The 26,641-nt window shown below is 51.8% G+C and overlaps 10 protein-coding genes across 10 annotated transcripts; 4 read left to right on the top strand and 6 right to left on the bottom strand.

Moving 5' to 3' along the window:
- Positions 1–1,183: 1,183 nt before the first annotated feature.
- Positions 1,184–1,600, bottom strand: N7477_004069 (guanine nucleotide-binding protein subunit gamma; the record flags this gene model as incomplete). The annotated part of the gene is made up of 3 exons (XM_056965732.1): positions 1,184–1,246; positions 1,303–1,360; positions 1,449–1,600. The coding sequence occupies 3 exons, from the start codon at positions 1,598–1,600 to the stop codon at positions 1,184–1,186; spliced, it is 273 nt and encodes a 90-aa protein (XP_056825685.1).
- Positions 1,601–2,383: 783 nt separating this feature from the next.
- On the top strand, positions 2,384–5,603 carry tif32 (putative eukaryotic translation initiation factor 3 subunit EifCa; the record flags this gene model as incomplete). The annotated part of the gene is made up of 5 exons (XM_056965731.1): positions 2,384–2,425; positions 2,491–3,195; positions 3,224–5,091; positions 5,151–5,443; positions 5,485–5,603. The coding sequence occupies 5 exons, from the start codon at positions 2,384–2,386 to the stop codon at positions 5,601–5,603; spliced, it is 3,027 nt and encodes a 1,008-aa protein (XP_056825684.1).
- A 1,087-nt stretch (positions 5,604–6,690) lies between these two features.
- On the bottom strand, positions 6,691–8,008 carry N7477_004067 (uncharacterized protein; the record flags this gene model as incomplete). The annotated part of the gene is made up of 2 exons (XM_056965730.1): positions 6,691–7,255; positions 7,314–8,008. 2 exons carry the CDS (start codon positions 8,006–8,008, stop codon positions 6,691–6,693), a joined length of 1,260 nt encoding a protein of 419 aa, XP_056825683.1.
- A 356-nt stretch (positions 8,009–8,364) lies between these two features.
- Positions 8,365–9,100, top strand: N7477_004066 (peptide alpha-N-acetyltransferase complex B subunit NAT3; the record flags this gene model as incomplete). The annotated part of the gene is made up of 3 exons (XM_056965729.1): positions 8,365–8,593; positions 8,645–8,876; positions 8,929–9,100. Coding segments are annotated over 3 exons (633 nt in total), but the record flags the coding sequence as incomplete, so codon positions are not given.
- Positions 9,101–9,608: 508 nt separating this feature from the next.
- On the bottom strand, positions 9,609–10,989 carry N7477_004065 (MCT family MFS transporter; the record flags this gene model as incomplete). The annotated part of the gene is made up of 2 exons (XM_056965728.1): positions 9,609–10,737; positions 10,802–10,989. 2 exons carry the CDS (start codon positions 10,987–10,989, stop codon positions 9,609–9,611), a joined length of 1,317 nt encoding a protein of 438 aa, XP_056825681.1.
- An 836-nt stretch (positions 10,990–11,825) lies between these two features.
- On the bottom strand, positions 11,826–12,533 carry N7477_004064 (DNA-directed RNA polymerase core subunit RPO26; the record flags this gene model as incomplete). Its single annotated transcript, XM_056965727.1, has 4 exons — positions 11,826–11,859; positions 11,915–12,034; positions 12,100–12,387; positions 12,499–12,533. The coding sequence occupies 4 exons, from the start codon at positions 12,531–12,533 to the stop codon at positions 11,826–11,828; spliced, it is 477 nt and encodes a 158-aa protein (XP_056825680.1).
- Positions 12,534–12,768: 235 nt separating this feature from the next.
- On the top strand, positions 12,769–14,530 carry N7477_004063 (uncharacterized protein; the record flags this gene model as incomplete). The annotated part of the gene is made up of 2 exons (XM_056965726.1): positions 12,769–12,847; positions 12,906–14,530. The coding sequence occupies 2 exons, from the start codon at positions 12,769–12,771 to the stop codon at positions 14,528–14,530; spliced, it is 1,704 nt and encodes a 567-aa protein (XP_056825679.1).
- An 893-nt stretch (positions 14,531–15,423) lies between these two features.
- N7477_004062 (uncharacterized protein) lies at positions 15,424–16,554 on the bottom strand (the record flags this gene model as incomplete). The annotated part of the gene is made up of 1 exon (XM_056965725.1): positions 15,424–16,554. One exon carries the CDS (start codon positions 16,552–16,554, stop codon positions 15,424–15,426), a length of 1,131 nt encoding a protein of 376 aa, XP_056825678.1.
- Positions 16,555–19,964: 3,410 nt separating this feature from the next.
- Positions 19,965–23,733, top strand: N7477_004061 (uncharacterized protein; the record flags this gene model as incomplete). Its single annotated transcript, XM_056965724.1, is given in 4 exon segments — positions 19,965–20,394; positions 20,480–20,529; positions 20,540–20,635; positions 20,698–23,733. The coding sequence occupies 4 exon segments, from the start codon at positions 19,965–19,967 to the stop codon at positions 23,731–23,733; spliced, it is 3,612 nt and encodes a 1,203-aa protein (XP_056825677.1).
- Positions 23,734–24,647: 914 nt separating this feature from the next.
- N7477_004060 (retrograde cargo receptor ERV46) lies at positions 24,648–26,114 on the bottom strand (the record flags this gene model as incomplete). Its single annotated transcript, XM_056965723.1, has 3 exons — positions 24,648–25,590; positions 25,662–25,842; positions 25,922–26,114. The coding sequence occupies 3 exons, from the start codon at positions 26,112–26,114 to the stop codon at positions 24,648–24,650; spliced, it is 1,317 nt and encodes a 438-aa protein (XP_056825676.1).
- Between the last annotated feature and the right edge of the window lie 527 nt (positions 26,115–26,641).

The following is a 26,641-nucleotide window of genomic DNA, read 5'->3' as shown; positions in this document are numbered from 1 at the left end:
GTTGCAAAACTCACGTGGCGAGAAGACCTTTTTCTTCAATACTCGATCCAACGCTAGACTCGTCACATGTTTCGTTGCTCTATAGGGTAGGAGATGCAAGGACGTCGCTACGGCGAGCTTAGTGGGAATTATATGCTGCAACATTGTGTAGAGGAGGGGACGTAGACAACTGCTAGTCGAACGCCATGCCAAGAGCCTAAAGAGTACTCATACCTTGTAAGGATTGAACAATGTTGAAAACGTGACGGCATGATTCAACACGATGCTACTGGTTGTTAAAAGGTACCAATTGAGATATCATCGCACCGGATGACAAGATCAGTGGCTACGCCTGGCATCTGACTATACGCGAAGAAGATTGGACATTCAATTTGGGGTGGTGCGAGGCTGTCTTGAAAGCAGTTTCAAGATTCGCTAGAAGAATGTGCAGGGGCGTCCCCTATTCTGGCTGTCGAAGCTGCAAGCATGAGAGCCTGTGAGCTGGCTCTCGACATCTCCCGAGGGAGCCCGGAAAGACCCACTGAAAAAGGTGAGTGGTGGTTGGATATCGGTCATGACGATCAGCTACACCGTAGCCGAGAAGTGGATGGGTCGATCACGGTGGGGCAACGAGAGACTGATGTTGCTCTACTAGGTTAGATTGATCGCGAAGAGTGTGATATTAGATCGGTATTGTATTGGTCATTGGATGCAAATCGAATCTATGATACACGAATGGCAACCCGACTCTCCTGCACATTGGAGAAAGTTTTTGGAGAACCCAGAGAACAAAGGAAATTGGCTTCAAAACACTGGACGACAAAAGGGGGAATGGTGCATCAGAAGAGAAGAAGTATTGGTAGTAGAAGAAAAAAAAAAAAATGGAACAAGAAATAGAAGAGACAAGGCGAACTCGGCAGCATGCAGCGTCCGGGACACACTGCCGGGTCGAATAGAAACGATAGATCAATAAAGAGAGATAGAGATACCCGCATGGTCCCATTTAGACGTGGAAAGGTCGTGCAGGGCCAGCAGAACGAATCTTCAGGGTCCACGTCTCGCGCCGCGCCCAGCAGGCGAGCGGTGGTTTAGGTTCGGGTCCGAGGGGGTCGAGAAAACGATCATGGGGATCCGGAATTAGGAGAATGGAAATCAAGAAATCGTGTCATGGGGCGATCGAGAAATATTATCGTCATGGGTTGCATTACATGACGGTGCAGCAGCCGCCCTGCTGCTGAGGGGCATAGGGGTCCTCACGCTTGTCGACCTGCGACGAATGTTAGCTGTGCGCGCCTATCTGACGGGAAAGAGATAGCGACATACCTGACCCCAGACCGAGGGAACCATGAAATCGCGAGTATTGTTGCAGTAGCTGATGAGACTGAGAGACAAAGAGCTGATTAGTTCCTGCAGTTGCGGTTGCGGTTGCGGTTGAAACTGAAGCGTGATAGGGGGGGGGAAGAACATACGAGAGCGCAGCTTCAGACACCTTGACCCGCGGGCGATCGAGATCCTCCTTCAGGCGTGCATTGAGCTCAGTCAGACGGCGGTATTTGAGGTCGGCGACACTCTGCTTCTTGTTCTTGACATCACCACCGGAGCGAAGTTCGTAAGCAGGCATGGTGGTCGGCGAATTGAGTTCGGCGCGCGATCGCAGGAAAGGGGGGTTATTTCAGGAGAGAGAGAGAGAGGGGGCAATCACGGCGGGATCAGAAAGGGGGATGAAGTGACGGGGTCGGAGGAATCCCGGTAAGTTTTCGACGGGGGAAGTCGAATAAAGAAAAAAGAGAGTGAAGGGTTTCAAAAGGAAGGGATGCGAGAGTTGGTAGGTTTCGAAAGAGGGATTTTCCCCGTTCTGCTCTGGTGGTACGGAGAGGGCCCGTGTGTTCGATTACATGTACCGGGCACTCGGAGATCAGGAAGGTCATAATAATGAACTTGGGTAGCGGCGACTTTGGCTCATTAGTTCGACCCATCAAAATTGGATAGTTGAGTCGCCGATTTTGGAGGTATTATTTGTGTTCTTTGGTGTCTCGTGAGGCGTCAGCATGACTTTTCATCTTCATCGCTCTTTTCGTCGATTTCTGGGTTTCGATGGGTTCGCATCATATCCCCGGTAATCGTGATACGAGTCATATATAACCACGCCTGAGGCAGACACCAAAAACACGTGACAGCCCCATCGCTTAGCCTGAAGCCAAAGTGGGAATCGGGCAATTTTTGCTGGTTCACGCACAACAGGCCTATCTTCCCCTCCAGGTATAGGTACTTCGCGTGGCAGCCTTTTTAACGACGGTCCCGGACCACTGCCCGTGTGCAAGACGCCTGCTTGCTTTTCTCGATTTCGCTCCGACTTTATCCAACGAAAAAAAAAAATCCTCTTGAAGGGGTGTGATTATCGACAATGCCGCCACCACCGCATATCAAACCTGAGAATGTCCTCAAGGTGCGTCCTTTTCGAGCCGATCCCGACATTCTATGCGACATCATATGCTAACAACTTCCGTGAAGAGGGCCCAGGAACTCATCGCCGTCGGTCAGGCTCCCGCTGCCCTGACCGTCCTCCACGAGCATGTCACTTCTAAGCGCACCCGAAGCAGCCCGATCGCTTCGCTCGAGCCCGTTATGCTCCTCTTCGTGGAACTCGCTGTCGACCTGCGCAAGGGTAAGGCTGCTAAGGATGGTCTGTACCAGTACAAGAACATCGCTCAGAACACCAACGTCGGCACCATCGAGATCGTCCTGAAGAAGTTCATCGAGCTCGCCGAGCAGAAGGTCACTGAGGCCCAGACCAAGGCCGATGAGATTCAGTCTTCCCTCGAGTCCGCCGCTCCCTCCTCCAACATCGAAGATCTGGAGGCCATCGAGACTCCCGAGACCATCCTGCTAGCCACCGTCTCCGGTGAGCAGTCTCGTGACCGCACCGACCGCGCCGTCGTCACTCCCTGGTTGAAGTTCCTATGGGAGACGTACCGTACCGTCCTCGAGATTCTGAAGAACAATGCCCGCCTCGAGATCATGTACCAGTCGACCGCTCTGCAGGCCTTCCAGTTCTGCCTCAAGTATACCCGCAAGACAGAGTTCCGCCGTCTCTGCGAGCTGCTCCGCAACCACGTCCAGAATGCCGCCAAGTACTCTTCCCAGATGCACGCTATCAATCTGAGCGATGCCGATACCCAGCAGCGCCACTTGGATACCCGTTTCCAGCAGCTGAACGTCGCTGTCGAGCTGGAATTCGTGGCAGGAGGCCTTCCGCAGTATTGAGGACATCCACACTCTTCTGAACCTGAGCAAGCGTCCCGCTAAGAACGTTATGATGGCCAACTACTACGAGAAGCTCGCCCGTATCTTCCTTGTCAGCGAGAACTACCTCTTCCACGCCGCCGCCTGGAACCGCTACTACAACCTTCTCCGTCTCTCCACCGTTGCCTTGGCTTCCGGCCAGAGCACCAAGAAGGAAAACCCCTCCGTTACTGATGCCGAGATCACCAAGGCCGCTTCTTTCGTTCTTTTGTCCGCTCTGTCCATCCCCGTCATCAGCACTGACCGCTCCCGTGGCGCTCTGATCGACGTTGATGAGGCCCGCAAGAACAAGAACACCCGCCTCACTAACCTGCTGGGTATGGCCTCTGCCCCCTCTCGCTCCGTTCTGTTCCGGGATGCTCTCAACAAGGGTCTCCTGAAGCGCGTTCGCCCCGAAATTCGCGAACTGTACAACATCCTCGAGGTCGACTTCCACCCGCTCTCGATCTGCAAGAAGATCACACCCATTCTCAAGCAGATCGGTGCCGATCCCGAGATGGAGAAGTACGTTGTGCCTCTGCAGCAGGTCATTCTCACCCGTCTGTTCCAGCAGCTTTCCCAGGTCTACGACTCCGTCAAGCTCCAGTTCGTCTATGAGCTCGCTCAGTTCCCCGATCCCTTCCAGATCACCCCCGCCATGATTGAGAAATTCATCATGAACGGTTGCAAGAAGGGTGATCTCGCCATCCGTGTGGACCACATCTCCGGCACCTTGTCCTTCGACTCTGATGTCTTCTCTTCCTCCAAGGCTATGCATGCCGGTAGCGGTGCTGGATCCGCCGAGAGCGAGTTCGGCTCTGTCCAGCGCCTCCAACACACCCCCGCTGAGATTGCCCGCTTCCAGCTGGCTCGCCTGGCTAAGACTCTTCACATCACCTCCATGTATGTGGATCCCTCCTACAATGAGGCCCGCCTCCAGGCCAAGCAGACCGCCCAGGCCCGTGCTTTGGAGGGTGCCGCTCAGGAGCACGAGGAGACCCTCGCTCGTCGTGTGGTCATCGACAAGAAGAAGGAGGCCGCCAGCGATGCTCTTCAGCGCAAGCAGCGTGAGGAGGAGACCCGCAAGCGCATCCGTACCCAGCAGCTCCAGGAAGCCGAGAAGCAGCGTCTTGCTGATGAGCAGCGTGATCGTGAGCTCAAGCGCATCAAGGATGAGCAGGACCGCATCCGGCAGGAGGAGCTCAAGAAGCAGCTCGAGGAGCTTAAAACCGGCGTCAAGGGTATTGATATCAGCGAGTTCGACATGGATGAGCTGGATGCCAACCGCCTGCGTGCCATCAAGCTGGCTCAGCTTGAAAAGGAGAAGAACGAGCTCAATGACCGTGTGCGCACTACTGCCAAGCGTATTGACCATCTGGAGCGTGCTTTCCGTCGCGAGGAGCTGAAGCACATCACTGCCGATTACGAGAATCAGAAGAAGGCCGATTTGGCCCTTTGGGAGAAGCAGAAGGCCGAGACTCTCAAGGAGTCCAAGCAGAAGCACGTCGAGGCTCTTGCTCTCAAGCATCGCCTGGAGCGTCTGATTCCTCGCTTCTCTACTTTCCGCCAGGAGATCTCGGAGAAGCGTCACGAGGAGTTCGAGAAGCGCCGCAAGGCTGCCGAGCGCGAGCTCGAGGCCAAGAAGAAGCAGCGTGTCAAGGAAGTCCAGGAGCGCCGCCGTCGCGAGAGGCAGGAGCGCGAGGAAGAAGAAGCCCGCCGCCAAGAGGAGGCGGAGCGTGCCCAGCGCGAGGAGGAGGAACGCGCTGCCCGGGACGAGGAGCGTCGCCGTGCTTTGGCAGAGGAGAAGGCCAAGCGCGAGGAGGAGCGAGGGTATGTTTTTGTTCTCCCAGTACAGCAAGAGAAACATATGACTAATTTTCTTTCCGCAGAAAACTGGACGAGATTGCCGCTCGCCAGAAGCAGCGCGAGGAAGAAGCGGAAGCCCGCCGCGCTCTCCGCAAAACTGGTGGTGGTTTCGAGTCCGCCGAACGCTCAGCTCCCCGTCTCAACGTCGCCCCGCGCACTGCTGCCGCTGGTGGTGGCGGCTGGCGTGACCGCCTGGCCGCTAAGGGAGATTCCGCCGGCCCCAGTGCCCCCGAGCCCGCCCCTGCTCGCGAAGAGGCTCCCCGCCGTGGTGGCTATGTTCCTCCCCACCTGCGTGCCGGCGCTGCTGCCAGCTCTGGTTCCGCCCCGCCTCCCCTGCCCCCCGCGAGCCCCGCGAAGCTCCTACCGAGCGCTACGTGCCCCGTCATACTCGCGAGCCCTCCGCCCCCAAGCCCGAGGAGCCTAAGGGTGCCGCCGGCGGCAAGTGGGTGCCCCGCTGGAAGCAACAGCAGAGCTAAGCGCCTTCATAGGTGGTTGACTACATTTTCTTCACATCTCATTACTAGGGAACGAGCAAAAAGTGACCCTTTTCCTATCTGGCGCCTGTTTTCATGACCCCCCTCTGCAATGACTATCATCGGCTCGAGCGAGCTTCATGATCTTGTTGCCCTGCGATTTCTTTGTCCTTTAATTTCCTTGTTTCCGGATAGGCTGTTGTCATCCGTGATGCTTCAAGTGATGCCAATATCTTGTTCAACTCCCATGTTTTGATCCCGTTTTGGGTGGGATTCAGTGAATAGGATCATTTTAGACCTTCAAAACTGTTTGATTTATATCTTCACTTGATGTTCTTTTTACGTAGCGGAGATGTTCGGATTTTATTCTGTTGGAAACAGGCGGACTCAGCATGTCACCAATATCAATGTGATATTATCTACTTATACTGTTCCTAAGGGGTCTGTTCAGCCCATTGTGACTGATAGCGCCCTGTATATTTCCTGTATTCTGCACAGTCAACTCTAAATTGACAGTGTCATGGTCGAAAGGCCAAGTTCAAAGCATCTGCTAAGACGAAGCTTAACACATTTTAGGAAAAGGCCCCTACCACCCCATTCAATCTTTCGTGCGGGCACTCGCGTGGATACAGGTATGATCAGCCATCGAAACCTCAAAACACATAATTATCTACACATGATGAAAGTCGATCCAATACAGTATACATCTTTGGCTATGCGCCAAGTCAGAGGGCGGAGTCAAGAGTGGGGTTTGAAACGGCGTACGAGGGGAACTATACCTAACAAGGTGGAACTAATCGGAACAGGCAATTCACATTGACCGGCTCAAACGTCAGAAACCAGACGAAAGAGATATGCAAGTTCAATGAATGGTATCCAAAAGTGTATAACTATATGCGCGCGAGCTAAATACCCAACATGGCGAAATCGGGATATAAACAGACCAGCTGGGGCCGCAGAAAGGGACGGACAAGAATGGAACCGTGGATATCGGACAAGGAAAGCGAAGAAAAAGCCCATAGCAGTCTAGTGGTGTCCTGGAGGCGCGCCGGCTTCCTAGAGACTCAACGAAAGAAATTGACCATGCAAATTATGCCGCAGCTACTTCGGCGCCAGCCCCGAACAGCTTCTCACGCCACTCACCACACACGGCCTCAAAACCGCCGACAACATCTGCGCACTCCTTGCCGGCTTCACGATCCTTCAATCGGCGATCCCAGTCGCCGCGCTCGAGCCATCGTGAGCCCTCTTCGCGGCTTTCCTCCTCGCGTCGTAGATCGGAGACGAGTTCGCGGGCAGATCTGAGGCGCCGTGAGGCCGTGGAGGTTAACTGGCGAGACTCGTAGAGAGTGTCACTCAGACTGCGGAGAGAAAGGGTGATGTCGGATGTTTGAGAGATAAGAGCTTGCAGGGAGGCAAGTGGGTTGGCTGCAGGTTGAGAGGGTGTGGTTGGTCTTGAATCGCGGCGAGAGTGTTCAGGGAACGGATATGGGAGGTTCGGAAGGAGGCCTTCGTCAATCAGAGGTATAAGGGAGTCAATGGCGTCTTCGGATAGGAGAGGGAATGACGAGAAGAGAATTGGGTGGATGAGAGACTGAAGGGTGCGGGTTTGGTGGGTGAGATGCGATGTAATGGAGGAATGTGCAGTGATGAGTCTGGGATCAAAGTTAGATATCCGTTGGAGGGTTGGGCCTTGTGTTAGATTTGACTTACCGCATTGCACTATTCTCAATCCCGCTCTGTCCACCAAGATCCCGGAGTGACTCGACTGTTCGTTGGATGACATGGTCATTTTCACTACCGTTGTTCTCAATGCCCCGCCGCGCGAGACTTTCGATATCTGCCATTTGGCTTTCCAAAGCGGGGGAGATGTCCGCAGACCCGTCGAGGTCGGAGTCATTTCCATAGTCTGAGCCATCATAGTGTGACTCCGCACGTCGGTGTTGTCGGAGATGAGGAGCTCGCAAACGGTTCCCGGCTGGCGACTCTGACCCTGGTGATCCGGAGTGCATATCGTGAACCGATTGTATATAAGCATCTTCGCTGTCGCTCTGTTCCATCTGCTGGGACCCAGTCCGGGCAGTTTCTTGCCCCGAGGCATAACCGTATCCATCTTCCTCCTGCTCCCATGCATCTGCCAACTCATCGGCAAGGTTTCCTAGACCACCACTGCCGCCTGTTTCAGTAGAGAAATCTACAGACTTCCGGTGAGACTCGTCCATAGCTTCTAGGTTTTGGCGGGGCATGAGTGGTGATGGTGGCGCAGACAAACGAGGAGTCCGTGGGGATCCAGGGCTTTGAAGAGCAAATCCATTGGCACCCTGTGTTCCAGGCGAAACAGGAGAGTCGTCCATGATTGAGGGGTGGCGGTGAACGAGTTTCAGGGGAGACGGAGGGAGGCGCGGCATCGGAAAGAGGGGAGCACTCGGTTCTCCGAAGAGAGACAGCGCGAGGTCGGAAACAAGAAGAACACCGTAAATAAGAATTGAAATGGGGTAAATTAGACCATCAGCTCGCAGTGTTGTTGAACTACCGAAACGGTAATGATGGTAATAGCGGGCAAGTGTGGGAGATTCAAATGGGAAGTCTCCTGATTTTAATGCTTCATGATCCAAAGCCGAGACTAATATGAGATTGGTCAACAAGAGATTGTCGCGAGAAAAATAAAGAAACTGTGATCTTCACGAAAGTAAAGATGATCAACAAAGGCAAAACAAATGCACTGGTGCCGCGACCGCCTCGGCAGAATGATGTCCCACGATAGAACCCCACATTCTGCACTCTTCATTTACTTGATCTCCGGTCACCTTTTTCGTCCGCGAAGATGAGCTCAATCACGCGAATGTCCCCGCTGGACCTACTCAAGCTCAATGCGACTAACCTCGATCCGCTGACCGAGAACTACGATCTCGGATTCTACCTCAACTACATGAGCAAATGGCCGTCGCTGTTTAGCAAAGTCACAGACCGCGATGCCGGCGTGGTGGGTTACAGTAAGGATCTCTCTTAGAGCAGACAATTGAGGCCCGAGCTGACTATTGTAGTTATGGGAAAGACCGAAGAGCAGCACCCTTCAATGCGCCATTCTGAGCACTACACCCCGTGGCATGGTCATATTACCGTCCTAACAGTTGCCCCCGCCTGGCGCCGACTCGGCTACGCCAGCCAGCTGACTGAGGAGCTGGAGCACGGATCTGATAGTGCTAATGCGTGGTTTGTGGACCTTTACGTCCGCTCTGGAAACAAAGTTGCCGTTGACATGTACAAGGGCATGGGGTATGTTTCATTATCGCCGTGGGATCGGGCTCAAAACTAACATGAATGATAGCTATTCCGTGTTCAGGCGAGTGGTCAATTACTACAGCGATGATCCAACCGGCAAGTCCGATTCAGGAGAGGACGCATTCGATATGCGCAAACCCTGCTCCCGAGACAAGAAGCTCGAACACATACGAGAGAAAGGAGAAGATTTCCTAGTGAGCCCCGAGGATGTCTCTTAGGCGCGATAGAACGGGCAATGCATTGATTCACCGGCGCGGGGGTTCTGGCTTATTGCATAGCTTGCAAGGCGGAGTTTTGGGGAGGTTCACTTATATACTTTGAATCTTGAAGAGCAATAGAATACTATGATTTCATTCCTCAGTGAATGGACGTAGACTCGTGACTATGGAAATTTCGGGCTTTTAACACCAATAAACATGAAAGTTCTGTCCACTCTATTCAAGACGCCCGCAAATGCATGATATTAGGTACCAGGTGGTACAGATCGACCCAAGTGTATAACCTGTTCATAGAGCTGCATCACTGAAGCAACTGATGGACCCAGGGGCTGGGCTGTGGTGCGTGAAGCAAATGTGCGGCAAAGCTGCATGTTTGTCCACCTAAACCTCCGCTGATGCAGCAAGTTTTGGTGTAACGACAACCCAAATTGGGTCGTCTAATTAACGAGCGGCATCGGATACCTTTTATCTCACATAAAGACTAATGGATGGAAGTCCTTCAGGTCGCTCAAGTCTTGGATTTCAGGACAGGTCCGGAGCGAACGAAGCGGAGAGTGGCCATTAGAACCGCAGATGTGACAAGGCAGGACGCAGTGAACAGCTGGACACCTAGATACGTGTTGGTATCGGCCAAAATGGCACCACCAATGGGTGTGCCGATCAGCAGGCCAATCGAAGTGATGGCAAAGACCATGCCGAGACGAGTACCCAGATTGCGCACGTCTGGAGTCATGCTGGCCATTACCACCGGGGGCAGAGACACGAAACCACCCGAGAAGAAGCCATAGAAAACGGCCAGAATGATTATACCGGGGACGGTATGAATACCAATCCATACGAATGCAAGGATGGAGGTGATGGTCACAGCGGGCGTGAGCATATTGAGTGGGCCGAGGTGATCAGCAAGGAAATTGGGCAAGATACGGCCGAAGGTTGAGGCGGCATTGAGCATAGACAATAGGTAGAATCCTAGGTTGTTGTCGACGATCCCAGTGTCGATTGCATAGGACTGCACGTAGAAGAGGAAGTTGTAGAACCCCAAGAAACCAAAGAACATGGCCGCACAGAAGATGCAATAGCCCGGGTCTTTGAAAGCAGAGAACTGATAGAGCTTTCGCTTCTCCTTCGGGGGGAATCGAATGCGCATGATACTGAATGAGATGAAGATGGTACCGAAGCAGAGGAAGCCAATAACGCGGGTGGCCCAGGCGAAGCCAATCTGCTTTTGCAGCTGGTTGAATATGATGGGGTAAACAACTCCCCCGATGCTGCTACCACTAGCGGCGAGACCATTGGCAAGGCCTCTCTTGCGACGGAAATATTGCGGCAGGATGGCGACCGAAGGAACGAAGAGACAGCCGGCCGCCAAACCAACACAGATACCCTGCGCTAGAATCAATTGCCAATACTTGGTGGCAAGACTGGTCATCATCAGGCCAAATGGTAGCATGCAGCCTGCAAAAGCAATAAGGCCACGGAAATATCCCGCATCGAAGAGTGGGCCTGTGATGACCCCGATGAGCATCAAGAGGAAGGACTGCAAAGAGCCGATCCAGGCGATTGAGGAAGATGAACTGTCCGATAGCAAGGTTTGTTCATAGTAGGTTTGATATGCACCCCATGTATTGATCACACCCCTGGTCCAATGGTCGTGGTTAGCGCATTCTGATTACATCGAACCACCGAGACGAGTCTGCAGACCATGAATTGAAGAAGAGAAAGAACGACCCTAAGACCTGTAGCCAGGAAAAGAGGCCTGTATCAAAAGTCGGCTCATCCTCCTTCTCGACCGGCGAGTCGTTTGCCTTTTCTTCATCTTGGGCGATTGAAGCATGGGAGATTGGCTCGGCATGAACCTTCTGCTCTACTTCAACAATGGTTGAACCCATCCTTCTAGCGGTGAACTTTCGCAAGAGACAGCCACCGAGAGCCCGGACGAGTCTAACAACAGGGCAGTCTCAGGAGAGAAGTGCGAGAGGTGAATAGATTGCGTGGGTGTTCAAAACCAGAAAAAACTTCACCAAGGATGATTATAAACCAACCACTGTAGGGTAAGCGGGGCACCCCTGAAGCTTTGGGGAGCGGAAAGGCCCGAAAAGATGTGGTTTTGGGGGGACATTGGGGGGGTAGCCATGGCCCACTGGCATCCACTTGCCTCGACCATGGGGAAGTGTGGGATCCATCCTACGAGCGGTAAGATCTCAAGTATAGGGCGCGGCCAATGATCTTCGGAAGGTGTGCCGATTTACCCAGGCGAGAGGGGCTCGAGTGCGACTTTATGCATACCGTGCCTGGGCAGGACTAATGATTAGTGGAGTTGGGGTTATAAGTTGAAGAACTTGCAGGGGCTGTACAAAAGTGGGACTCAAAATTGGAGGTTTCTCCCCGGAGATGATATGCACGGCTCACGTGTTGGACAGCAACAGATCTGGATCTAGATTGCATTGAGAGAAGATGGATTGTTCCTGCCCCGATCTGGCCTTTCTACTGTTTCTATTGCTTCATGCTGAGCCGCTTCAAATCAAGCTCAAGGTACGTGGATGGGTTACTAGAAACCGTTATTATTTTTTCTTTCTTTCTAGTTCATGTACAGTATTGCCTTTTGCCCAGGACAGTGCCTTTTTTCTTTTTGAGCCACGGTTTCGAGACTCCCAAACTCCGAACGCTATGCTGAACCCACCCAAAAAGTATCAAACAATCCCCACAAGCAGGAGAGTACGTGCTCTCAAAGCAGCTCTTCGACAGACCAGTCCTCGTACCTATGCATCGTGTCAACTATTTAGTCATCTCAACAGATTCGTTAGTTCAGCTTACCATCCGTCAGGCAGATACCGCCGCACGATCAAGGGGATCTTCTTCTGGTTCAATTCCTTCATGGCAATCTGCAGAGGGTCGGTTTCACCCTCGAGATCGACGAGTACGGGGGCATTCATGCTGCACAGGACATATGTCAGTAAAAGTGATTTCAAGCTACAGGCTTCGACGATTTTGCAACGCACCTAATCTGCAGAGCTCGGGTGCCGAGCACACGAGCGCGCTCGTACTTGGTCAAATACGGAGTAGTCGTGCGCTGAGCATTGGGAACCTTCTTCTCGCGCGATTGTTCCATCAATTTGCCCGAATATCCGGAATTGGGGTCGCCAGAGACTACCACGTTCTCCCCATTGACGGCCGGCTGGTAGGAATCATCACCCTCGCCGCCCTCATGGTCCTCGAATCCCTCCTGGTCAATAAAGTCTTCGGGCTCATTTTCTTCGAAAACCTCCTCATGAGGCTCGTAGTCGTAGCTGCAAGATAGGTCCAGTTAGCATGGCGCTTCAATCTCGAAATTGTCGGAGCCCAGAGAAGACACAATCTGCAACGATCGCGCGGCTCTAGCCTCCATGGGAAGCTCTTACGTGTCGCCACCAGCGTCGTCGCCGTAATCGGACATTTTGTATCTCAAGGAACGAAGTCAGAGGGATCAAAGAGAGAGAAACCCTGAGCGCGGGATCGATGTGAGGATTCGCGACGCAAAAAAGGCGGAAAATCTTCCACCACGCTAGTCTGTCTTCGGTCTCACCGCCCTTTGGCCGCGGCAAAAACAATTTAGTGCGTCCTACGCTGAATTTCTATCTTTCTTTTTTGCTTCAATGTGAACTCTTCCTTGCTCTGGGGCATTTTCAATGATGGCCTCAAAGCGTAAGGCGTCCCCCGACTGGGTATCGCAGGCCAAAAGGTTACACCAAGCTGCGATGGACAGCGACGGTAAGCATTGAATTGGAATGATAGGGACTGAACAAGGTACTAAGAACCGACTCAAAAGACCGGATCTATGAAGAAGTCCACTCAGATGCCGAGTACTCAGCGCCTGCAACACCGAGTGCCATGGACGAGGATATGCTGGATACACCGACAACCCCCTTCTCGACCACCTCGTCTCGATACCCTTCCGAACTCAAAACCCATCGCTGCCCTTTTGAAGGCTGCGACAAGGCCTTCAATCGCCCTGCTCGACTTCAAGAGCACATCAGGTCTCATAACAACGAGCGGTTATTTCAATGCACCTTCGAAGATTGCGACAAGACCTTCTTACGAGCCTCACATCTCACCCATCATGTAAAGAGTGCCCACACTGGAGTTCGCGACTACGTCTGTGACCGCCCAGGCTGTGGTAAGAGCTTTGTGACTGGATCAAGGCTTCGCCGCCATATCGCTGCGCACGACGGGCGGGACAAGTACCGCTGTACAGAATATCCGCCATGTGAAGAAACCTTCCGAAAGCACACCACACTCCAAAAGCACATTATGACCGTTCATATGAATAAGAAGCCTTTTCCATGTTTGTTCGTTGATCCGGATACTGGGAAGAAATGTCAAATGGCATTTGACACGGCGGGTCATCTCCGAGCCCACGAGAGCCGGGTACACACTGAGAAGCGATTTAGCTGTGAGGAGTGCTCACAACACCTACAAGAGCAAGCATCCGACATGGGAACTTTTGACCCTCACCACGACTATTCCCTCACATTCCCAACATATACCATTCTCCAAGAGCACATTCGAAATGTCCACCCGCCCAAATGCCCCAACTGCCCAATCGTCTGCTCGACGTCTCGAGAACTGCGTCGCCATCTTGAGGTTGCTCACGGTGATGTCAGTCTCGAAGAGAGAAAAGTCTTCCCTTGCACGATCGACGGATGTGATCGCAGCTTTACGAAGAAAGGCAATCTGACCGTTCATATTCGTACCGTGCACCAAGGAGAGAAGCGCTTTGGATGCGGTGAGACAGACCTTTCGGCTTCCAAAAAGGTCGAAGGATGGGACGGCATCGGATGTGGAAAGCGGTATGGCAGTAAGCTTGCACTTGAAGAGCATATTCGCACGGCTCACTTGGGATACCAAAATGCCAAGGCCGAGCGGCGCCAGCGGCTCGGTCTAGATAATTCATCAAGTGCCAGTCATATCTCTACTCTTGCAGCTTTGACTGGTCAAGGTTATGCGGAGGAAACAGGCCGCCACATCCTCTGCTTCTATGACTCTTGTGAACATCGTTTCCATCGTGATTATGACCTATGGGTGCACATGACTGCCAGACATGGTTGCTCCGAAGATGAAGTCCAGGGCCTATTTATGCAGCGTGCTTTGTTGTCCGACCAGACCGGTCCTGGTGGTAATGCACTCGGTATCTACGGTCTGGAGTTTGACCGCTCTGAGCCTTCTCACTCTCATGGAGCCACGCCTCCTAATGGTGTTTCTTCGGACAACAACCTATATTCGCAACTAAATGACCCGTCCGGTTTCCCTGGGCATGGTGGTCTGGATGCTGATTTTCTTATGCAAGATACCTTTTCCGCCAACGCTGAGCGCAATATTGATTCTGTGATACCCAGCCATGACGAGTTGGCGCTGATGGACCCTGTCCTTGCTTATCACTTGATGGAAAGATGAGGGAGGATGTTACGCATTGATTTGTGGTAACTGGCAGAATTATGAGCTGACATGCTTGAAGTGCATGCATGCACGTTACTTTACTCTATCTGAAGTTTTTCAAGCAATCTTACGAATTTACGAAGTGACGAACTTCTCCTAAAAGACATCTGAATTCTTACTAGTGCAATGATAGTCGTCGATGTAATGTCTCGAGATCACCCTTCCCCACAAAACACAAGCTTGATGTCTAGTAAAAAAAAAAAAGGAAAGAAACATGAGTGAAAGAGGGCTCTGGAGGAAAGCACATGTGTAGGGGATACGCATGCCTAAGGATACATCATATCCAAGTGAGCAGCAAGCTCTTCGTCCGAAAAGATCCCAACATAAGCATAGGGGTACTTGCACCGTAGCTCGGGGGAAGAACAGACGAGGTGCCTTGAGCGCAAGAACTCTCTCACCAGCCAACATTCGCCATTCCAGCGTTTGGCGGGTTCGAGCCCGCGAGCCTACTTTGATACGGTGGAATAAGGTGTCGACACTGACAAGGGCTGCCACCATCTTGCGATTTGCATGAATCACACCCTGGATGAAGGTAGGCGAAAATTGATCGATGACACTGGAACTAGCTGAGAAGTTTAGAGGGAGGGGACTGTTCAGGGAATCACAAAGCAACTCAAATCTGGTAAGCTGCTTGCAAATTTCCACCTGTGCCTTGTTAGCAAGGTCGACGCCGCAGGTGCTGAACAAGCGTGCGACGTCACAAAACAAGTGGACCGCAGTGAAGCCGCGGGCTAGGGCAAGCCATTGGGCGATTTGAACTAGTAGACAGAGGATTCTTCCTTCATGACGCATGCAGAGTTCCGCGTTGTCGAATTCAAAGGCCAGGTTAGAAGAGACCTGCACTGGCGGCATCATGTTCTTGATCCGTGTCTTGGTAGACTCCTTGGGTAGCCTTGACACTCGTCGAGCTGGTTACAACGTCGTCGCGATTCAATTTCGCTCGGTGGGAATCGCACCCATTCAAGACTTCCCTTGCAAGAGTCCATGCGGAACTGGTGGAGGCTGGATGTGCGGAGACGCAGCTCCTTGTATGAGGGTGACTCGAGACCTTTGGAGGGGGGGAGGTTGATGACCTCTGATAATGAAGTTAGCACTTTAAAGGGAATATACCAGGGCTCGAAATTCCTACTGTTCTCAGGACCTTGATCCAGTGCCTTCAAAAGACGCGCCTTGAAGTCAATGATGCAGTCTCTCGATGCTTGGAATTGTTGAATCATATCATCTGGCTGCTGCTCGCGGCTGGTGATCCAGATTATCTCTTCATTCTCATCTCGGATGGGAGCCACAAGCAGTCTGATAATGTGCAGTTCTCTCCAAAAGTACATTTCGTCGGCAGTTTGGTCATTCTGGACAATTTGGCCTCGAGGTACCAGAAGGTCCCTGGCCTGGCCTTGACTTCGCCCTTTGCCAACCACATTACGGCGACTGGGCTCTGCATTGACAGTCAGAGTCCCGCTCTGACGGGGATTGATGGCACCTGGAACCCCAGCTTCTCGTAGGGTGGTCTGGAATTGGTTGAAGTCCTTTACATCGTCAAACATGAGTAGCAGAAGGTGTTCGTACGATCCCGGAAGAGCTGCTGCTCTTAGAGTAGGAATCCAATGCTTGATGGTCTGGGGAAATGCGGCGAGGTCGAACCCGATAGTCCATTCCTTGATGTTGTCGTTTAGGTATTCAAGGCTGGCTTTCTTGATATCGTCTTGGCTTCTGTCGCGAAAGACAATGCTCGGGATGGGTACTGGACGCGCGGAACCACTCTCCTCCAAGAAATAAAATTGGTCGTCTCCATCAGTGACTGACACTGTCGGCATCTCATAATCTGAGAACCCATGGAACGAATCGGTAGAGGCACTATCGGAATCAGGGAGTAAGAATTTAACCTTCGGTGGATCAAGGCCATCCTTCACAGTGTGAGCGGGCTTCTTGTGCACATTTTCTTTCTTGCGGCAGTCACTCGATGCTTCTGGCGACGAGGTATCCATCCTGGCGACGCTGATGATTTTCGGAGGAAGTGACAATGGGGGCTTGATAGAAGTGAACGAGATGTCTGGGATTTGGACTGGACAAACTCAAAGCATACAACAGGAAGGAGGGAAAAGGATGTTTATTTGCGCTCACTTCATCTGTATCTCGGGGCACATGCAGTGACTCGTAGGTGCCGATCGAGCTTAGATGCTGAGACCTAGTTGTATTCGTCTGATTCTAAGGGCGTCCACCGGAAAAGTGAATGCAGTATCAAAGCAAGTACTACGCTACCTACACGTCCTGGGGCGTGAATAGATTGTTGACTTTGTTATACTATCTAAGTAATATCGCCTAAACTGAGTACACGCTGAACGCTCTTAAAAATGGGAAGGAAGTCGAATATCTTGTACCATGACTATCAAAATACCTAGCTCACACACATTCCAGTTATCTGGCAATAGATGAACCTGTATAATTGATGGTCAGTGGGCCCTACTTCAAGAATAAGGTCATCTTGATATTAAGTTCAGTATGAAAGAATTCCAGCGACGTGAGTACGCTTCGTAACCACAGACACAAGTAGGATACCAGATTTGGAATAACACTCCTATCAATACTGAAAGAATACCTCGTGAATCGATTTTCCAAAAATCAAATCATGTGGGTCATCGCATGTGTACCGGACCGACCCGCAAAAAGATTTACGAAAAAGATATTGCGTGCTGCAGGATTCGAACCTGCGCCACTTCCGTGACTGGGATTTCCAAACGCCGTTTAACGGAGCTAAGCTGTGCTTGAATCCAGCGCCTTAACCACTCGGCCAAACACGCGGTGATATAAAATTTACAATTAGCACATGGCACTATCAACAATATCAGGATATGCTCTATATATCCTTGTTTATCGGCACCTGATGAATCGCTCAATAGATACGCAATGAATTTCGTGTCCCACACCTTTTTGTTCCCACTCAGATCTACGTTGGCTTCTAGTGTGCCCACAGGGTCTCGAAGCATGAGAAACTGAAGTTGGCATCCTCTCAGTCTTGGCATTTGGACCATTTCTATACCACTGCGCGATGAAAAATTGCATGCAGAGTGGCACGATAGCCATGTAATATCCAGCGATTGACGCATAAGTCGTACCGAGGGGCGAATTAATAGTGTGAATCCCTCAAATTTAGGCTCAGTGAATTCCCAGAACAAGTGACATCTACTAAATGCCTTGAGAAGCACTTCGAGAAATTCAAATACCTCAGAATATTAGTCTCATGTAACATTTCCAGGTGATCATTGTGCATATTGGGCCTTTTGTCATAGATTAAAATTGAATCGAGGTCTCATCGCGTACTAGGGCCGACCCTGGTCATCATCGTGTCAAAATATCAGAGAATATTCTCGGGTTTACTCATTCTGAAGGGTCTCTTGTCCCACCATACTAAATATCCCGGAAATCGAAACCCATATGGGCTTTATAGGCTAGTTAGTCCTTGCAGTGAAAGTCAACGCTACATGCATTAGCCTGGAAGGTAGTGGATGCCAGGCATCACCCTTTCCCCAGATTTACAGGGTGTGCTCTTTGTCGAACTGCAGAGTTCTCCGCTTAGGAAAAGGATATTTTACTTGCTAATTTGATGCTCAATTTCTTAGGCGCGTGGGGCAGTACTGTACGACGGTACCTAGAGCATGGACCATTAGTGTGAATTAGTGCCTCCTAGTTTGTGGCGAATAGGCTAAGAGGTCATTAGGCACAGAGAAATTTCAAGTGATCACTAGGATAGGGGCACGCCCCCCTATTTAACAAAGGGCCATCAGAGGGCCATGTTGCCGTCTTGACATGGATGTATTGCCGCGACACGACCATGTGTTCGATCTTAGCCCACACAGGAAGGGTCTGGCTCTGAAAGAAGCCAAGTCACCAGCCCCACCGACACCGAGGCCACTGTGTCTCAGTCAGACGCAATCAAGAAAGACAATTATTTTCGGACGCCAAACTGAAAAAGGTAGGACAAGTCGCCAAGGGGTTAATTATAGGTGGAACATGCAGGCATAACCCCATGCGCCTGTACATGAACCTGACCGTGACCCTGATCCTGCCTTATAACGGAAGGGTTCAGGGTACAAGAATTAGCCACAGCTGCATCGTGGATCTTTGGGGAGGGGTGAAGGCGGAAATACTGTAGAGGGATCTCAGGGTTCAAGGCCAATCAAGTAATGACAGGGGACCACAATGAGCAAAAGCCGACATTTGTGGACCGAACGCTAAGATGACGCTTTTGCGACTATAATTACAAGGGTGGATCCCTGGTCCTGTGGCTGGAGCTCAGCAGAGATCCGGGTGCGTTGTCACGCGAGTTCCAAAGGTTTGAAAAGGCAATCAGTGGACAGTCATCTCCTCGGGCCATCGCGCCTGTTAAGCATGGAATGCGCCCAGGCTTAGGAAAGCGTCCAGGAGAAGGCGGTGTGGCAGGACCACGCGTCCCCGGCAGAAGGCAAGTGCGGCGTTCATTTGGGCCGCGTTAGACCCGCTGGTCTTTGTCGTAGGGTAAGTATTTGCCATGATTTCAGCGTGTAAAGGGTGTCAAATGTTTGAAGAGTCTAGGTACCCGTCAGTGTAAAAATGAAAGACAATGAAAGAAAACAAACCTATTTAGTAGTTCGACTTGGCCGAGACATGTATGCAGTTCTATATTTGGGCCACACTCTACTGCCGATCTCGACGGATGACGACACATTTGGATGTTCAGAATGACCGAGAGCTGGAACTGGGGTAAAATAGGAGAATTGGGTAAATTAGCAAACAGTCGGTAATATCGTTAGAAGGGAATAGAATACTGTCTATTGGCAACACCAACACTATCTATCGGTACTAGAGTCAAACACGTTAACCTTGTCCCACCAGTCTTGCCGTTGCCGTCTCCAACTTTTTTCTCTCCACACAGTGAGTGACCCACGGTCCTGCTATCGCCTCGTCCCTTTCACTCAGGCACGTTCACTCTTTTCCCGACCTCTCACCATTCTCTCGTTTTTCTCACTTCTTCTGCTCTTTAATCTCCTTTCGCTCCCAGTGCTCGCCACCCTCCGCAAAACCGAACAGTACTAGTCCTGGTGACTAGAGACCTACCTTGGCAATCCGCAACGTCAGCTTCCCGCTTGGCACATATCTAGCGAAGTTCCCCTCGTGCCCTTGACTTTCGCTTCCGTATATACCCCGGGAGAACCCTACTTGGCAGCAGGGACCCTCGATGGATTAGCCTGTCCTGGCGAGAATTCGGTCCCCAGCGGCCTCCCTTTACTTAGCTCCACCAAGCCCGTGCACTGTCGGGTCCTTTTACTTTCACTTCTCTTGTCGTCTCCTTTACCTCCTCGTTTCACAACTCAGCGCTGGTCGAAGGCGGCATTTTTGGTCTGCCGACCCATCCGCCGTCATGGGTGGCTCGCGTGGTAAGTTGATCGGCGTCCGCGTGGCAGGAACACCATTATTGACTCGCCCTTGCGTCCGTCTAGTTCGCTCATTTATATCAAACTTCGGTGGCTCGAAGAACAACGACTCTAAGAGAGAAAGCAAGAGACTGTCGAGGAACGTGGCCCCGTCGGAAATACCGCCCCGCTGGCATACACCTTCCCCCGAAACGCCCTCGCCTCCCTCTGAATTGTCTCCTGCCAACGGTGCCACGCCTAGAAATGATGGCACAGGCTCGCGACCTCCCTCGGTGATCTTCTCGCGTAACCCGCCTCTGATGGAACACGCCGAGGATACCCCACCGGAGCTCTCGCCAATTTTCTCCTTTCTCAATATCCATACCAACAAGGTCTACCAAGAAGGTTATTTCTTGAAGCTGAATGACCAGGATGCATGTAAGTTGTCCATGGCCCGCAATTACGGGCTTTGTCTCATATGCTTCATAAGTGGGGGAACCATGTGGATTAACGCAATGCGCAGACGGGCGGCAGACCGCCGATCGCCAGTGGACAGAATGCTATGCCCAACTGGTTGGAACAGTCCTTTCTCTCTGGGAGGCGGCTGCGCTGGACGCGGCAAACGGAGAAGAACCCCCCCGCGACCTTCATTAACCTGGCTGATGCGTCGATCAAGATGGTGCGTTGCTATTTTGCTTCTCGTTAGAGCCTTTTTTGCCTCAAAAGCTGATTGTGTCATAGATCGAGACACTACCAATTCGCAACGGAGCAGTCGCACCTTTGAAGAATGTCCTCAGTCTTTCCTCTGCCGGAAAGAATCGATACTTGTTACATTTCAGCTCGTTCCATTCAATGATCCAATGGACGGCTGCAATTCGCCTCGCCATGTACGAGCACACATCCTTATATGAAGCTTACACCGGCTCTCTTATCGCTGCCAGAGGCAAAACGCTTCCGGGAATCCAGTCCATTTTGGTACCCACCAAGTTCAAGCACGAGGATTGGGCACGTGTGCGATTTGGCGCGGGAACGCCGTGGAGACGATGCTGGTTTGTGATTAATCCGCCAAATCAGAAGGATCTCCAGAAAGCCCGAAAGGCAATGAAGAAGTCTGCCTATGACCGCTTGTCGATCCCGGTCCTTGGAAACATTCAATTCTTTGAAACCAAGAAGACCAAGAAGGTACAACCAATCGCCACCATCACCGATGTGTACTCAGCCTATGCTATTTACCCGCAGTCCAAAGCCCTCATTGATCAATCGACACTGGTGAAGCTGGAGGGCCGAATCCATATGCACAAGCAACCCGAGTCTTCCGCAGACGGCTTGGTTTTTGTCATGCCTGAGCTGCATGCCGCTGTTTCTGGTTTGGAAACCATGCTTCGTTTCTTATTCCCGACTTTCGATACTTTCAACCTTTATGGCCGCCCAACCCGCCTTCTCGCCGACACAAACCACATCAAAAGCATCATGTTTGCTTTCCCCAAGCAGCGTCGTTATGGTTATCTAGATGTCTTGGATATCACCAACCTTCTCCAGATCGCCGGAAGTCAGGAATGGAGCGAGGCAGAATGGAGGAAACAGTTAAAGGAAGCGACACAAAAGCGTATATCTGCCGGTCGGAGTCGAACAAGCAGTATTCACAGCAGTAGGCCGCGCTACCGCTCGAGTATATCCGTCCGCAACGGTGACGGACCACTCAACCGTCTTCGTCAACCCTTCTCTCCCCTTGAAGGCAAGCCAGAATTTAATCATTCTGCAGAAGCTGTCATTCACGAGGTTCCAAGAAATGAGCCCCCGGTTTATCACTCTCGTGGAATTTCAGACATCACGGGCATGCAGACAGGGCCTAGACTTGGACAGGGCTCGAACGAAAACTCACCTCTCTCATCTGCTCAGGATTTGGTGCAACGTGAGAATGCGCAAGGTGCTGTAGCGCCCATTGCTGAGCGCACTAGCTCGGAGAGTGATCGAACCACTGCCGAACTTGTCCACCCTGTCTTGAATGGAGAACAATTCCCACCTCGCACTCCTCCGTCTCCTATTGCTAGCCCACCGTCTTTTGTCCATGGACCTCGGTCGATGCCCGATAATCGGCCCGAAATGACCCTGGAGCAGAAAAGGGCCAATAACAGAATGTCCCATGCTACTCTGACACAGCTAACGTCTGTTGGCACAATGGGTATGGCCGGTACTTCTGGCGCTTTGCGCAACCAGCATTCCAATTCAAGCCTCAATTATCGGTCACAAGACCAGTATCCTAATAATGGCCTATCTCCAGCGCAGGCTGCATACATGAACCCGAACCTCACGCATTCTTCGAGTGATGAAGGCATCGGTATTACGATTCCTGCGCGATCCCCGCAGACCACAGACCAACGTCCAGCAACTCCCAGTACCAGCGGCACTCCGTCACCCCAGCGACGCGTGAATGTCGAAGTTCCCAAGGCTGTCAAGCGCAAGCCTCTTCCTCAAAGACAGATTCTTGGACAGGAACCCCTCTCGCCCGACGGAGAGCCGAGCTTTGATGATCTTCGGCACACTTTAGATGAAGATGCGTTGAACCGAATCGCCCCTCAATTTCCGTCATCCGCTTCCCATCTCCAACAACAGACTGAGGACGAGAGCGTATACGACGATGCTTCGACTGTTTCTCCGGACTATGCAAGTACACACGAATCTATCTACAGCAAGGAGTCCCAAAATTCGGTGACCAGGCCAAGAATGGGTGTCATGAAGACTGTTGGGATGCCAGCCAAGCAGGATCTTGTCATTGGTGACGCTCATTACTCCACGGAAAGGCCTGCCGAGGCCAACTCCGATATTCCTACTGTCGACTTTGGCCCCACATTGACCTACATGCCTACCACTCGACGTCCGAGCACGGGGGACACTTTGCGCAAGGCTTCAACTCCTCGGAATGACTTGGATGCTGCAGAGCGCTACAAGCTGTCGGTCCCGACAAGCCCAATGGACAGGGGACACCAGCGATCTCCAAGCCAGGAAGAATATCGACGAAGCGTCTTGTGGCAGCCTGGAATGGCCATCAATCGCCCTGTTACTCCTGCCGGAGGCCTTACCCCGGAACAGTATGTCCAGCAGCGAGCAGCACCTAGTCCCCCGGTGCATATGCATCACCGTTCCCCATCTAACAACACGCCGCCACAGCCCCGACCAGTATCTGGTGACTGGGCCAACCAGATGCGGCCCAATTCTCGCATGACCGCTCATCAGGATCCCAACTACCGTCCCTCGTCGCGTGGCACCGGAATTGTGCTGAACAACTACAACGATTTTTCGAACAATCTTTCTGCTCGTGAGCAGGAGCATGTTGCCCGCGTGACTGGCTCTTCATTTTTCAATTTGAGCCACGCCAATAAGACTCCTCAACCTCAAGTTCAAGGCGGGGGTTTAGTCTCGACAATTGACGCCCGTGAACGTGAGAAGCGTGAGATGAGGGAGGGGATGTCGAATCTGATGGTTCAGCATGCCATCGCGCATCGACAGCAGGTTATGAACCAGCAACCCTATGCTCCAGAATACGCCGGTTCAATGTACCATCCCCAGCAACATCTTCCGCAGCCCATGTATAACCTCCCTGGAGCCAGCCATACCTGGGATGCCTTGCACCAAATGAACCGCCTTGATGAGCCCCGAAGAAGCTCTTGGTATGGACAAATTCCCCAGACCGCCGCACAAGTTCCGCCGAGCTACCAACAAAGCCGCCAATATTCTACTGGAGAATTTCCGAACAACTATAACGCCATGCGTTATTGAGCCACGAAGGCTTCTTGCTCTCTCTTGATTCCTTTCATTATTGTCTTGAAACCTCCTGCATAATCCTTCTCAATCGTTCCCTTTATTGTTCAAAGCGCCGCGTCTGCAACTTTACCAACTAGACTAGACTTCGCGGCACTGGCTGATAGCACTTTCTGCTTTTCCTTGACTCTACACACTTTCCTTGTTGTCCTCGCTCGCATTTTGCATCAGTATGGAGTTCCAGATCGGTCTGGCGTGAGTTCTTCTCTTTCGCACGCGAGCTCTCTTTGTTTGGCCCTTACTATCCTTTCGGTTTGTCCTTGATAATGATCAAGTCTTCCAATGTACAGAGATAGCACCGGAGGTTTCGTCCATCAAACGGAACGTGGGATTATCTGTCTTATTGAAATACTGTGAATCGTAGTATTGATGTTTTCCCTTTTGCAAGACATTATGATTGTGTAAAAGAGAAGTACGCTGCCACATAGGAGGACTATGATAGTGATAAGGGTCAAATTGCCATACTTAATAGCCCCGTGGGATTCGACCCCATTTCCGGACCCGCACCAGACGAATCTACAGCGATCCCTCCTCACCTGAAGTTTTTTTGCGACCACGAACACCACCTATGGATACACCTGCCGAGATTCATTTCTTGCCCAGTTGCTAGCGAGATTTGCCTTCCAACATGACAGTCTCCCACTGGCTGTGTTGAAGTAGACTTTACACAACATGTAATACTATTGCTGTAATGATAGATGCATATAGGATGGCCCTGCGAATAAAAAAAAATTAAATTCAATGCATAGGTATCCCTAAAACGCCACGAGTGCCCACTTCCTCGCTTCTCCGGCCCTTCACATGCCGCACAGCGTTCCACGCTAGTATATATGGCATCGCTCAACCATAAAAAAGACACGACAGAAGTAAATCTAGTTAGAGTGCAGCTTCTTAATACGCATACCTCCTTCGTACAAACCACGGTCCAGAGCCGCGGCGACAGTCAGAGTGCCACCGATGATGGCGCAAACACCGGTAAGGAAACCGGTGAAAGTCTTGGGGCGCGTCTCCTTGTTGATGACCTTCATGGGTGAGATGTCATAGTTGAAGAACACACCGGGGATACCACCTGCGGCGTGCATGCGTTCCTTGTGGCCCTCAGCAGCGTCGTCGCCACCCATTAGGGATCGCTTGTGCGAGGTCACGGAATACTGGTGGGCCTCAATGCTTCCCTGGGCTCCGTATGCGAGACCGTGGGTGCCAAGAGGGGCCTTGTCGTAGGCGCTGTGGATCGCAGAAGAGAAGGTTGGGTCCCAGCCCAGAGGAAGGTAAGATGTCGAGACAACTTTGATGAAGTACATGAAGTTGTAGGCGGGCTCGTTGGTAGCTTGCTTAGTATCGTCAAGGGGGTTGGTGTGGTGATGGTCAGTCCACTGCCATCGGTCCGCAAGTTCGGCGGGAAGCTGAGGACCAAAGCGGAGCTCATGGATCTCATGGGTCATGGTGTGCTGGTCCTCGGCGGCGGCGCCGGGCATGAGGTAGTTCTCCAGATCGTGGGCGTGCATGTTCATGTTGGTGAAGCTACGACCCGGGGCGATGTGGAAGTTGCCAACCACCTTATTCACTCGGAGAACACCTTCGATTCGGCAGCCTTCGCGGCGCTGGGCCTGGAGCTTTTCGCCATATCCTTCCCGCTCACACTGCTCGACATTGGTCCCGACACCAAATGCCCATTGCTTTCCGGCATATGCTTCCCGAACTTCGTCGCAAGTGCTGCAACATCCGGGTTTAATCGCATTCTCTGGTGCGATTGCTCCATAGCAATCGCCACAATAATCAGGGTCGAGGTGGGTGGCAGCGTCAGCCGGGGAGTGCCTGGAAGGAGGTAGTGGTGAGCTCATGATCGCTGTTTAGGTGGATTGAATTCAATCTATAGGGAAACTTACAGGTCCAAAGACTGGACATCGATAACCTTGCTTCCCTCAGCAGCAGGGGACAGGCGGACTTTGTTCATACCATGCGCGACACCCACTTGCTGCTCGCCTGAAACGTCCATAACGTCCAAAGTGAGGAGCTCACAAGGGAGCCGAGGGAAGGTCATATTCAAATGAATTTCCATTCTCTCTCCTGTTAAAAACACCTCAAATATTTAGGATCAATAGATTCCATGGGGCGCAAGTTGTTTTGTTTGAGTTCAAATGCGTACCTCTTGACTTGTCAACAATGAGCTCCGGCTCCACGACGATGCGTCGATAGTCAGCCCATTCTCCCCATACGAGCCACAAGACTACCACCAGCGAGACTATCGTGATGATACCACCAGAGTTCGTGCGAATTCGTGCATCTTCGACGGTCTTGGCGAAGGCGTCTAGCCTCGTGAATCGCGACTTTGCCGGCATGTCGCCAGAACAATCATAGAGCGAACTGTATACACGGGAAGGGAATCAAGGACAGTGGCGGCGGCGCAATTGTCTAAAAGAAACAAGTCGGACACATCAGTAGAGCTCTTGACGGAACGCGCAAGCCGGGAGTCAAGCGACCTTGGAGGGGACACGGGCGGAGCAGCGATGGAATGGGGTATGGAAGAGTCCACTTACCCACAAAAAGATCAAGTCAACGCAATTGACTTTGTCGGCCCTAATTTTCCTAGCTGAGCCACCCAAGAATGAGGCCTAGTGCAAGTTGGCCAGATGTACAAGGCTTGAGGGCGTCTATAGATGGACCCGCTGATAGTGAGGACAGATCACAGACGTTGATTGGCAGACGCGACGACTCAGCAGCTGAGTCAGCAGGAGCTCTGCAGAGTCGCGGCCACGTGATCTTCACGTCACTTTTTTGCATCTTTTGGTTATTTTTCGGAGCGCATTGTACCTGCGGCTGCCTGGTCTACGTAAAGACAGGTGCCTGCTTCATTCATTTCTCTGAA

This window comes from Penicillium maclennaniae (genome assembly GCF_028827695.1).
Source record: "Penicillium maclennaniae strain IBT 15551 chromosome Unknown utg000003l:1.0-5670915.0:1.0-5674809.0, whole genome shotgun sequence".
Taxonomy (NCBI): Eukaryota; Fungi; Ascomycota; class Eurotiomycetes; order Eurotiales; family Aspergillaceae; genus Penicillium; species Penicillium maclennaniae.
Note: the sequence above shows the minus strand (reverse complement) of the source record. Positions and strands in the feature narration are given on the sequence as shown.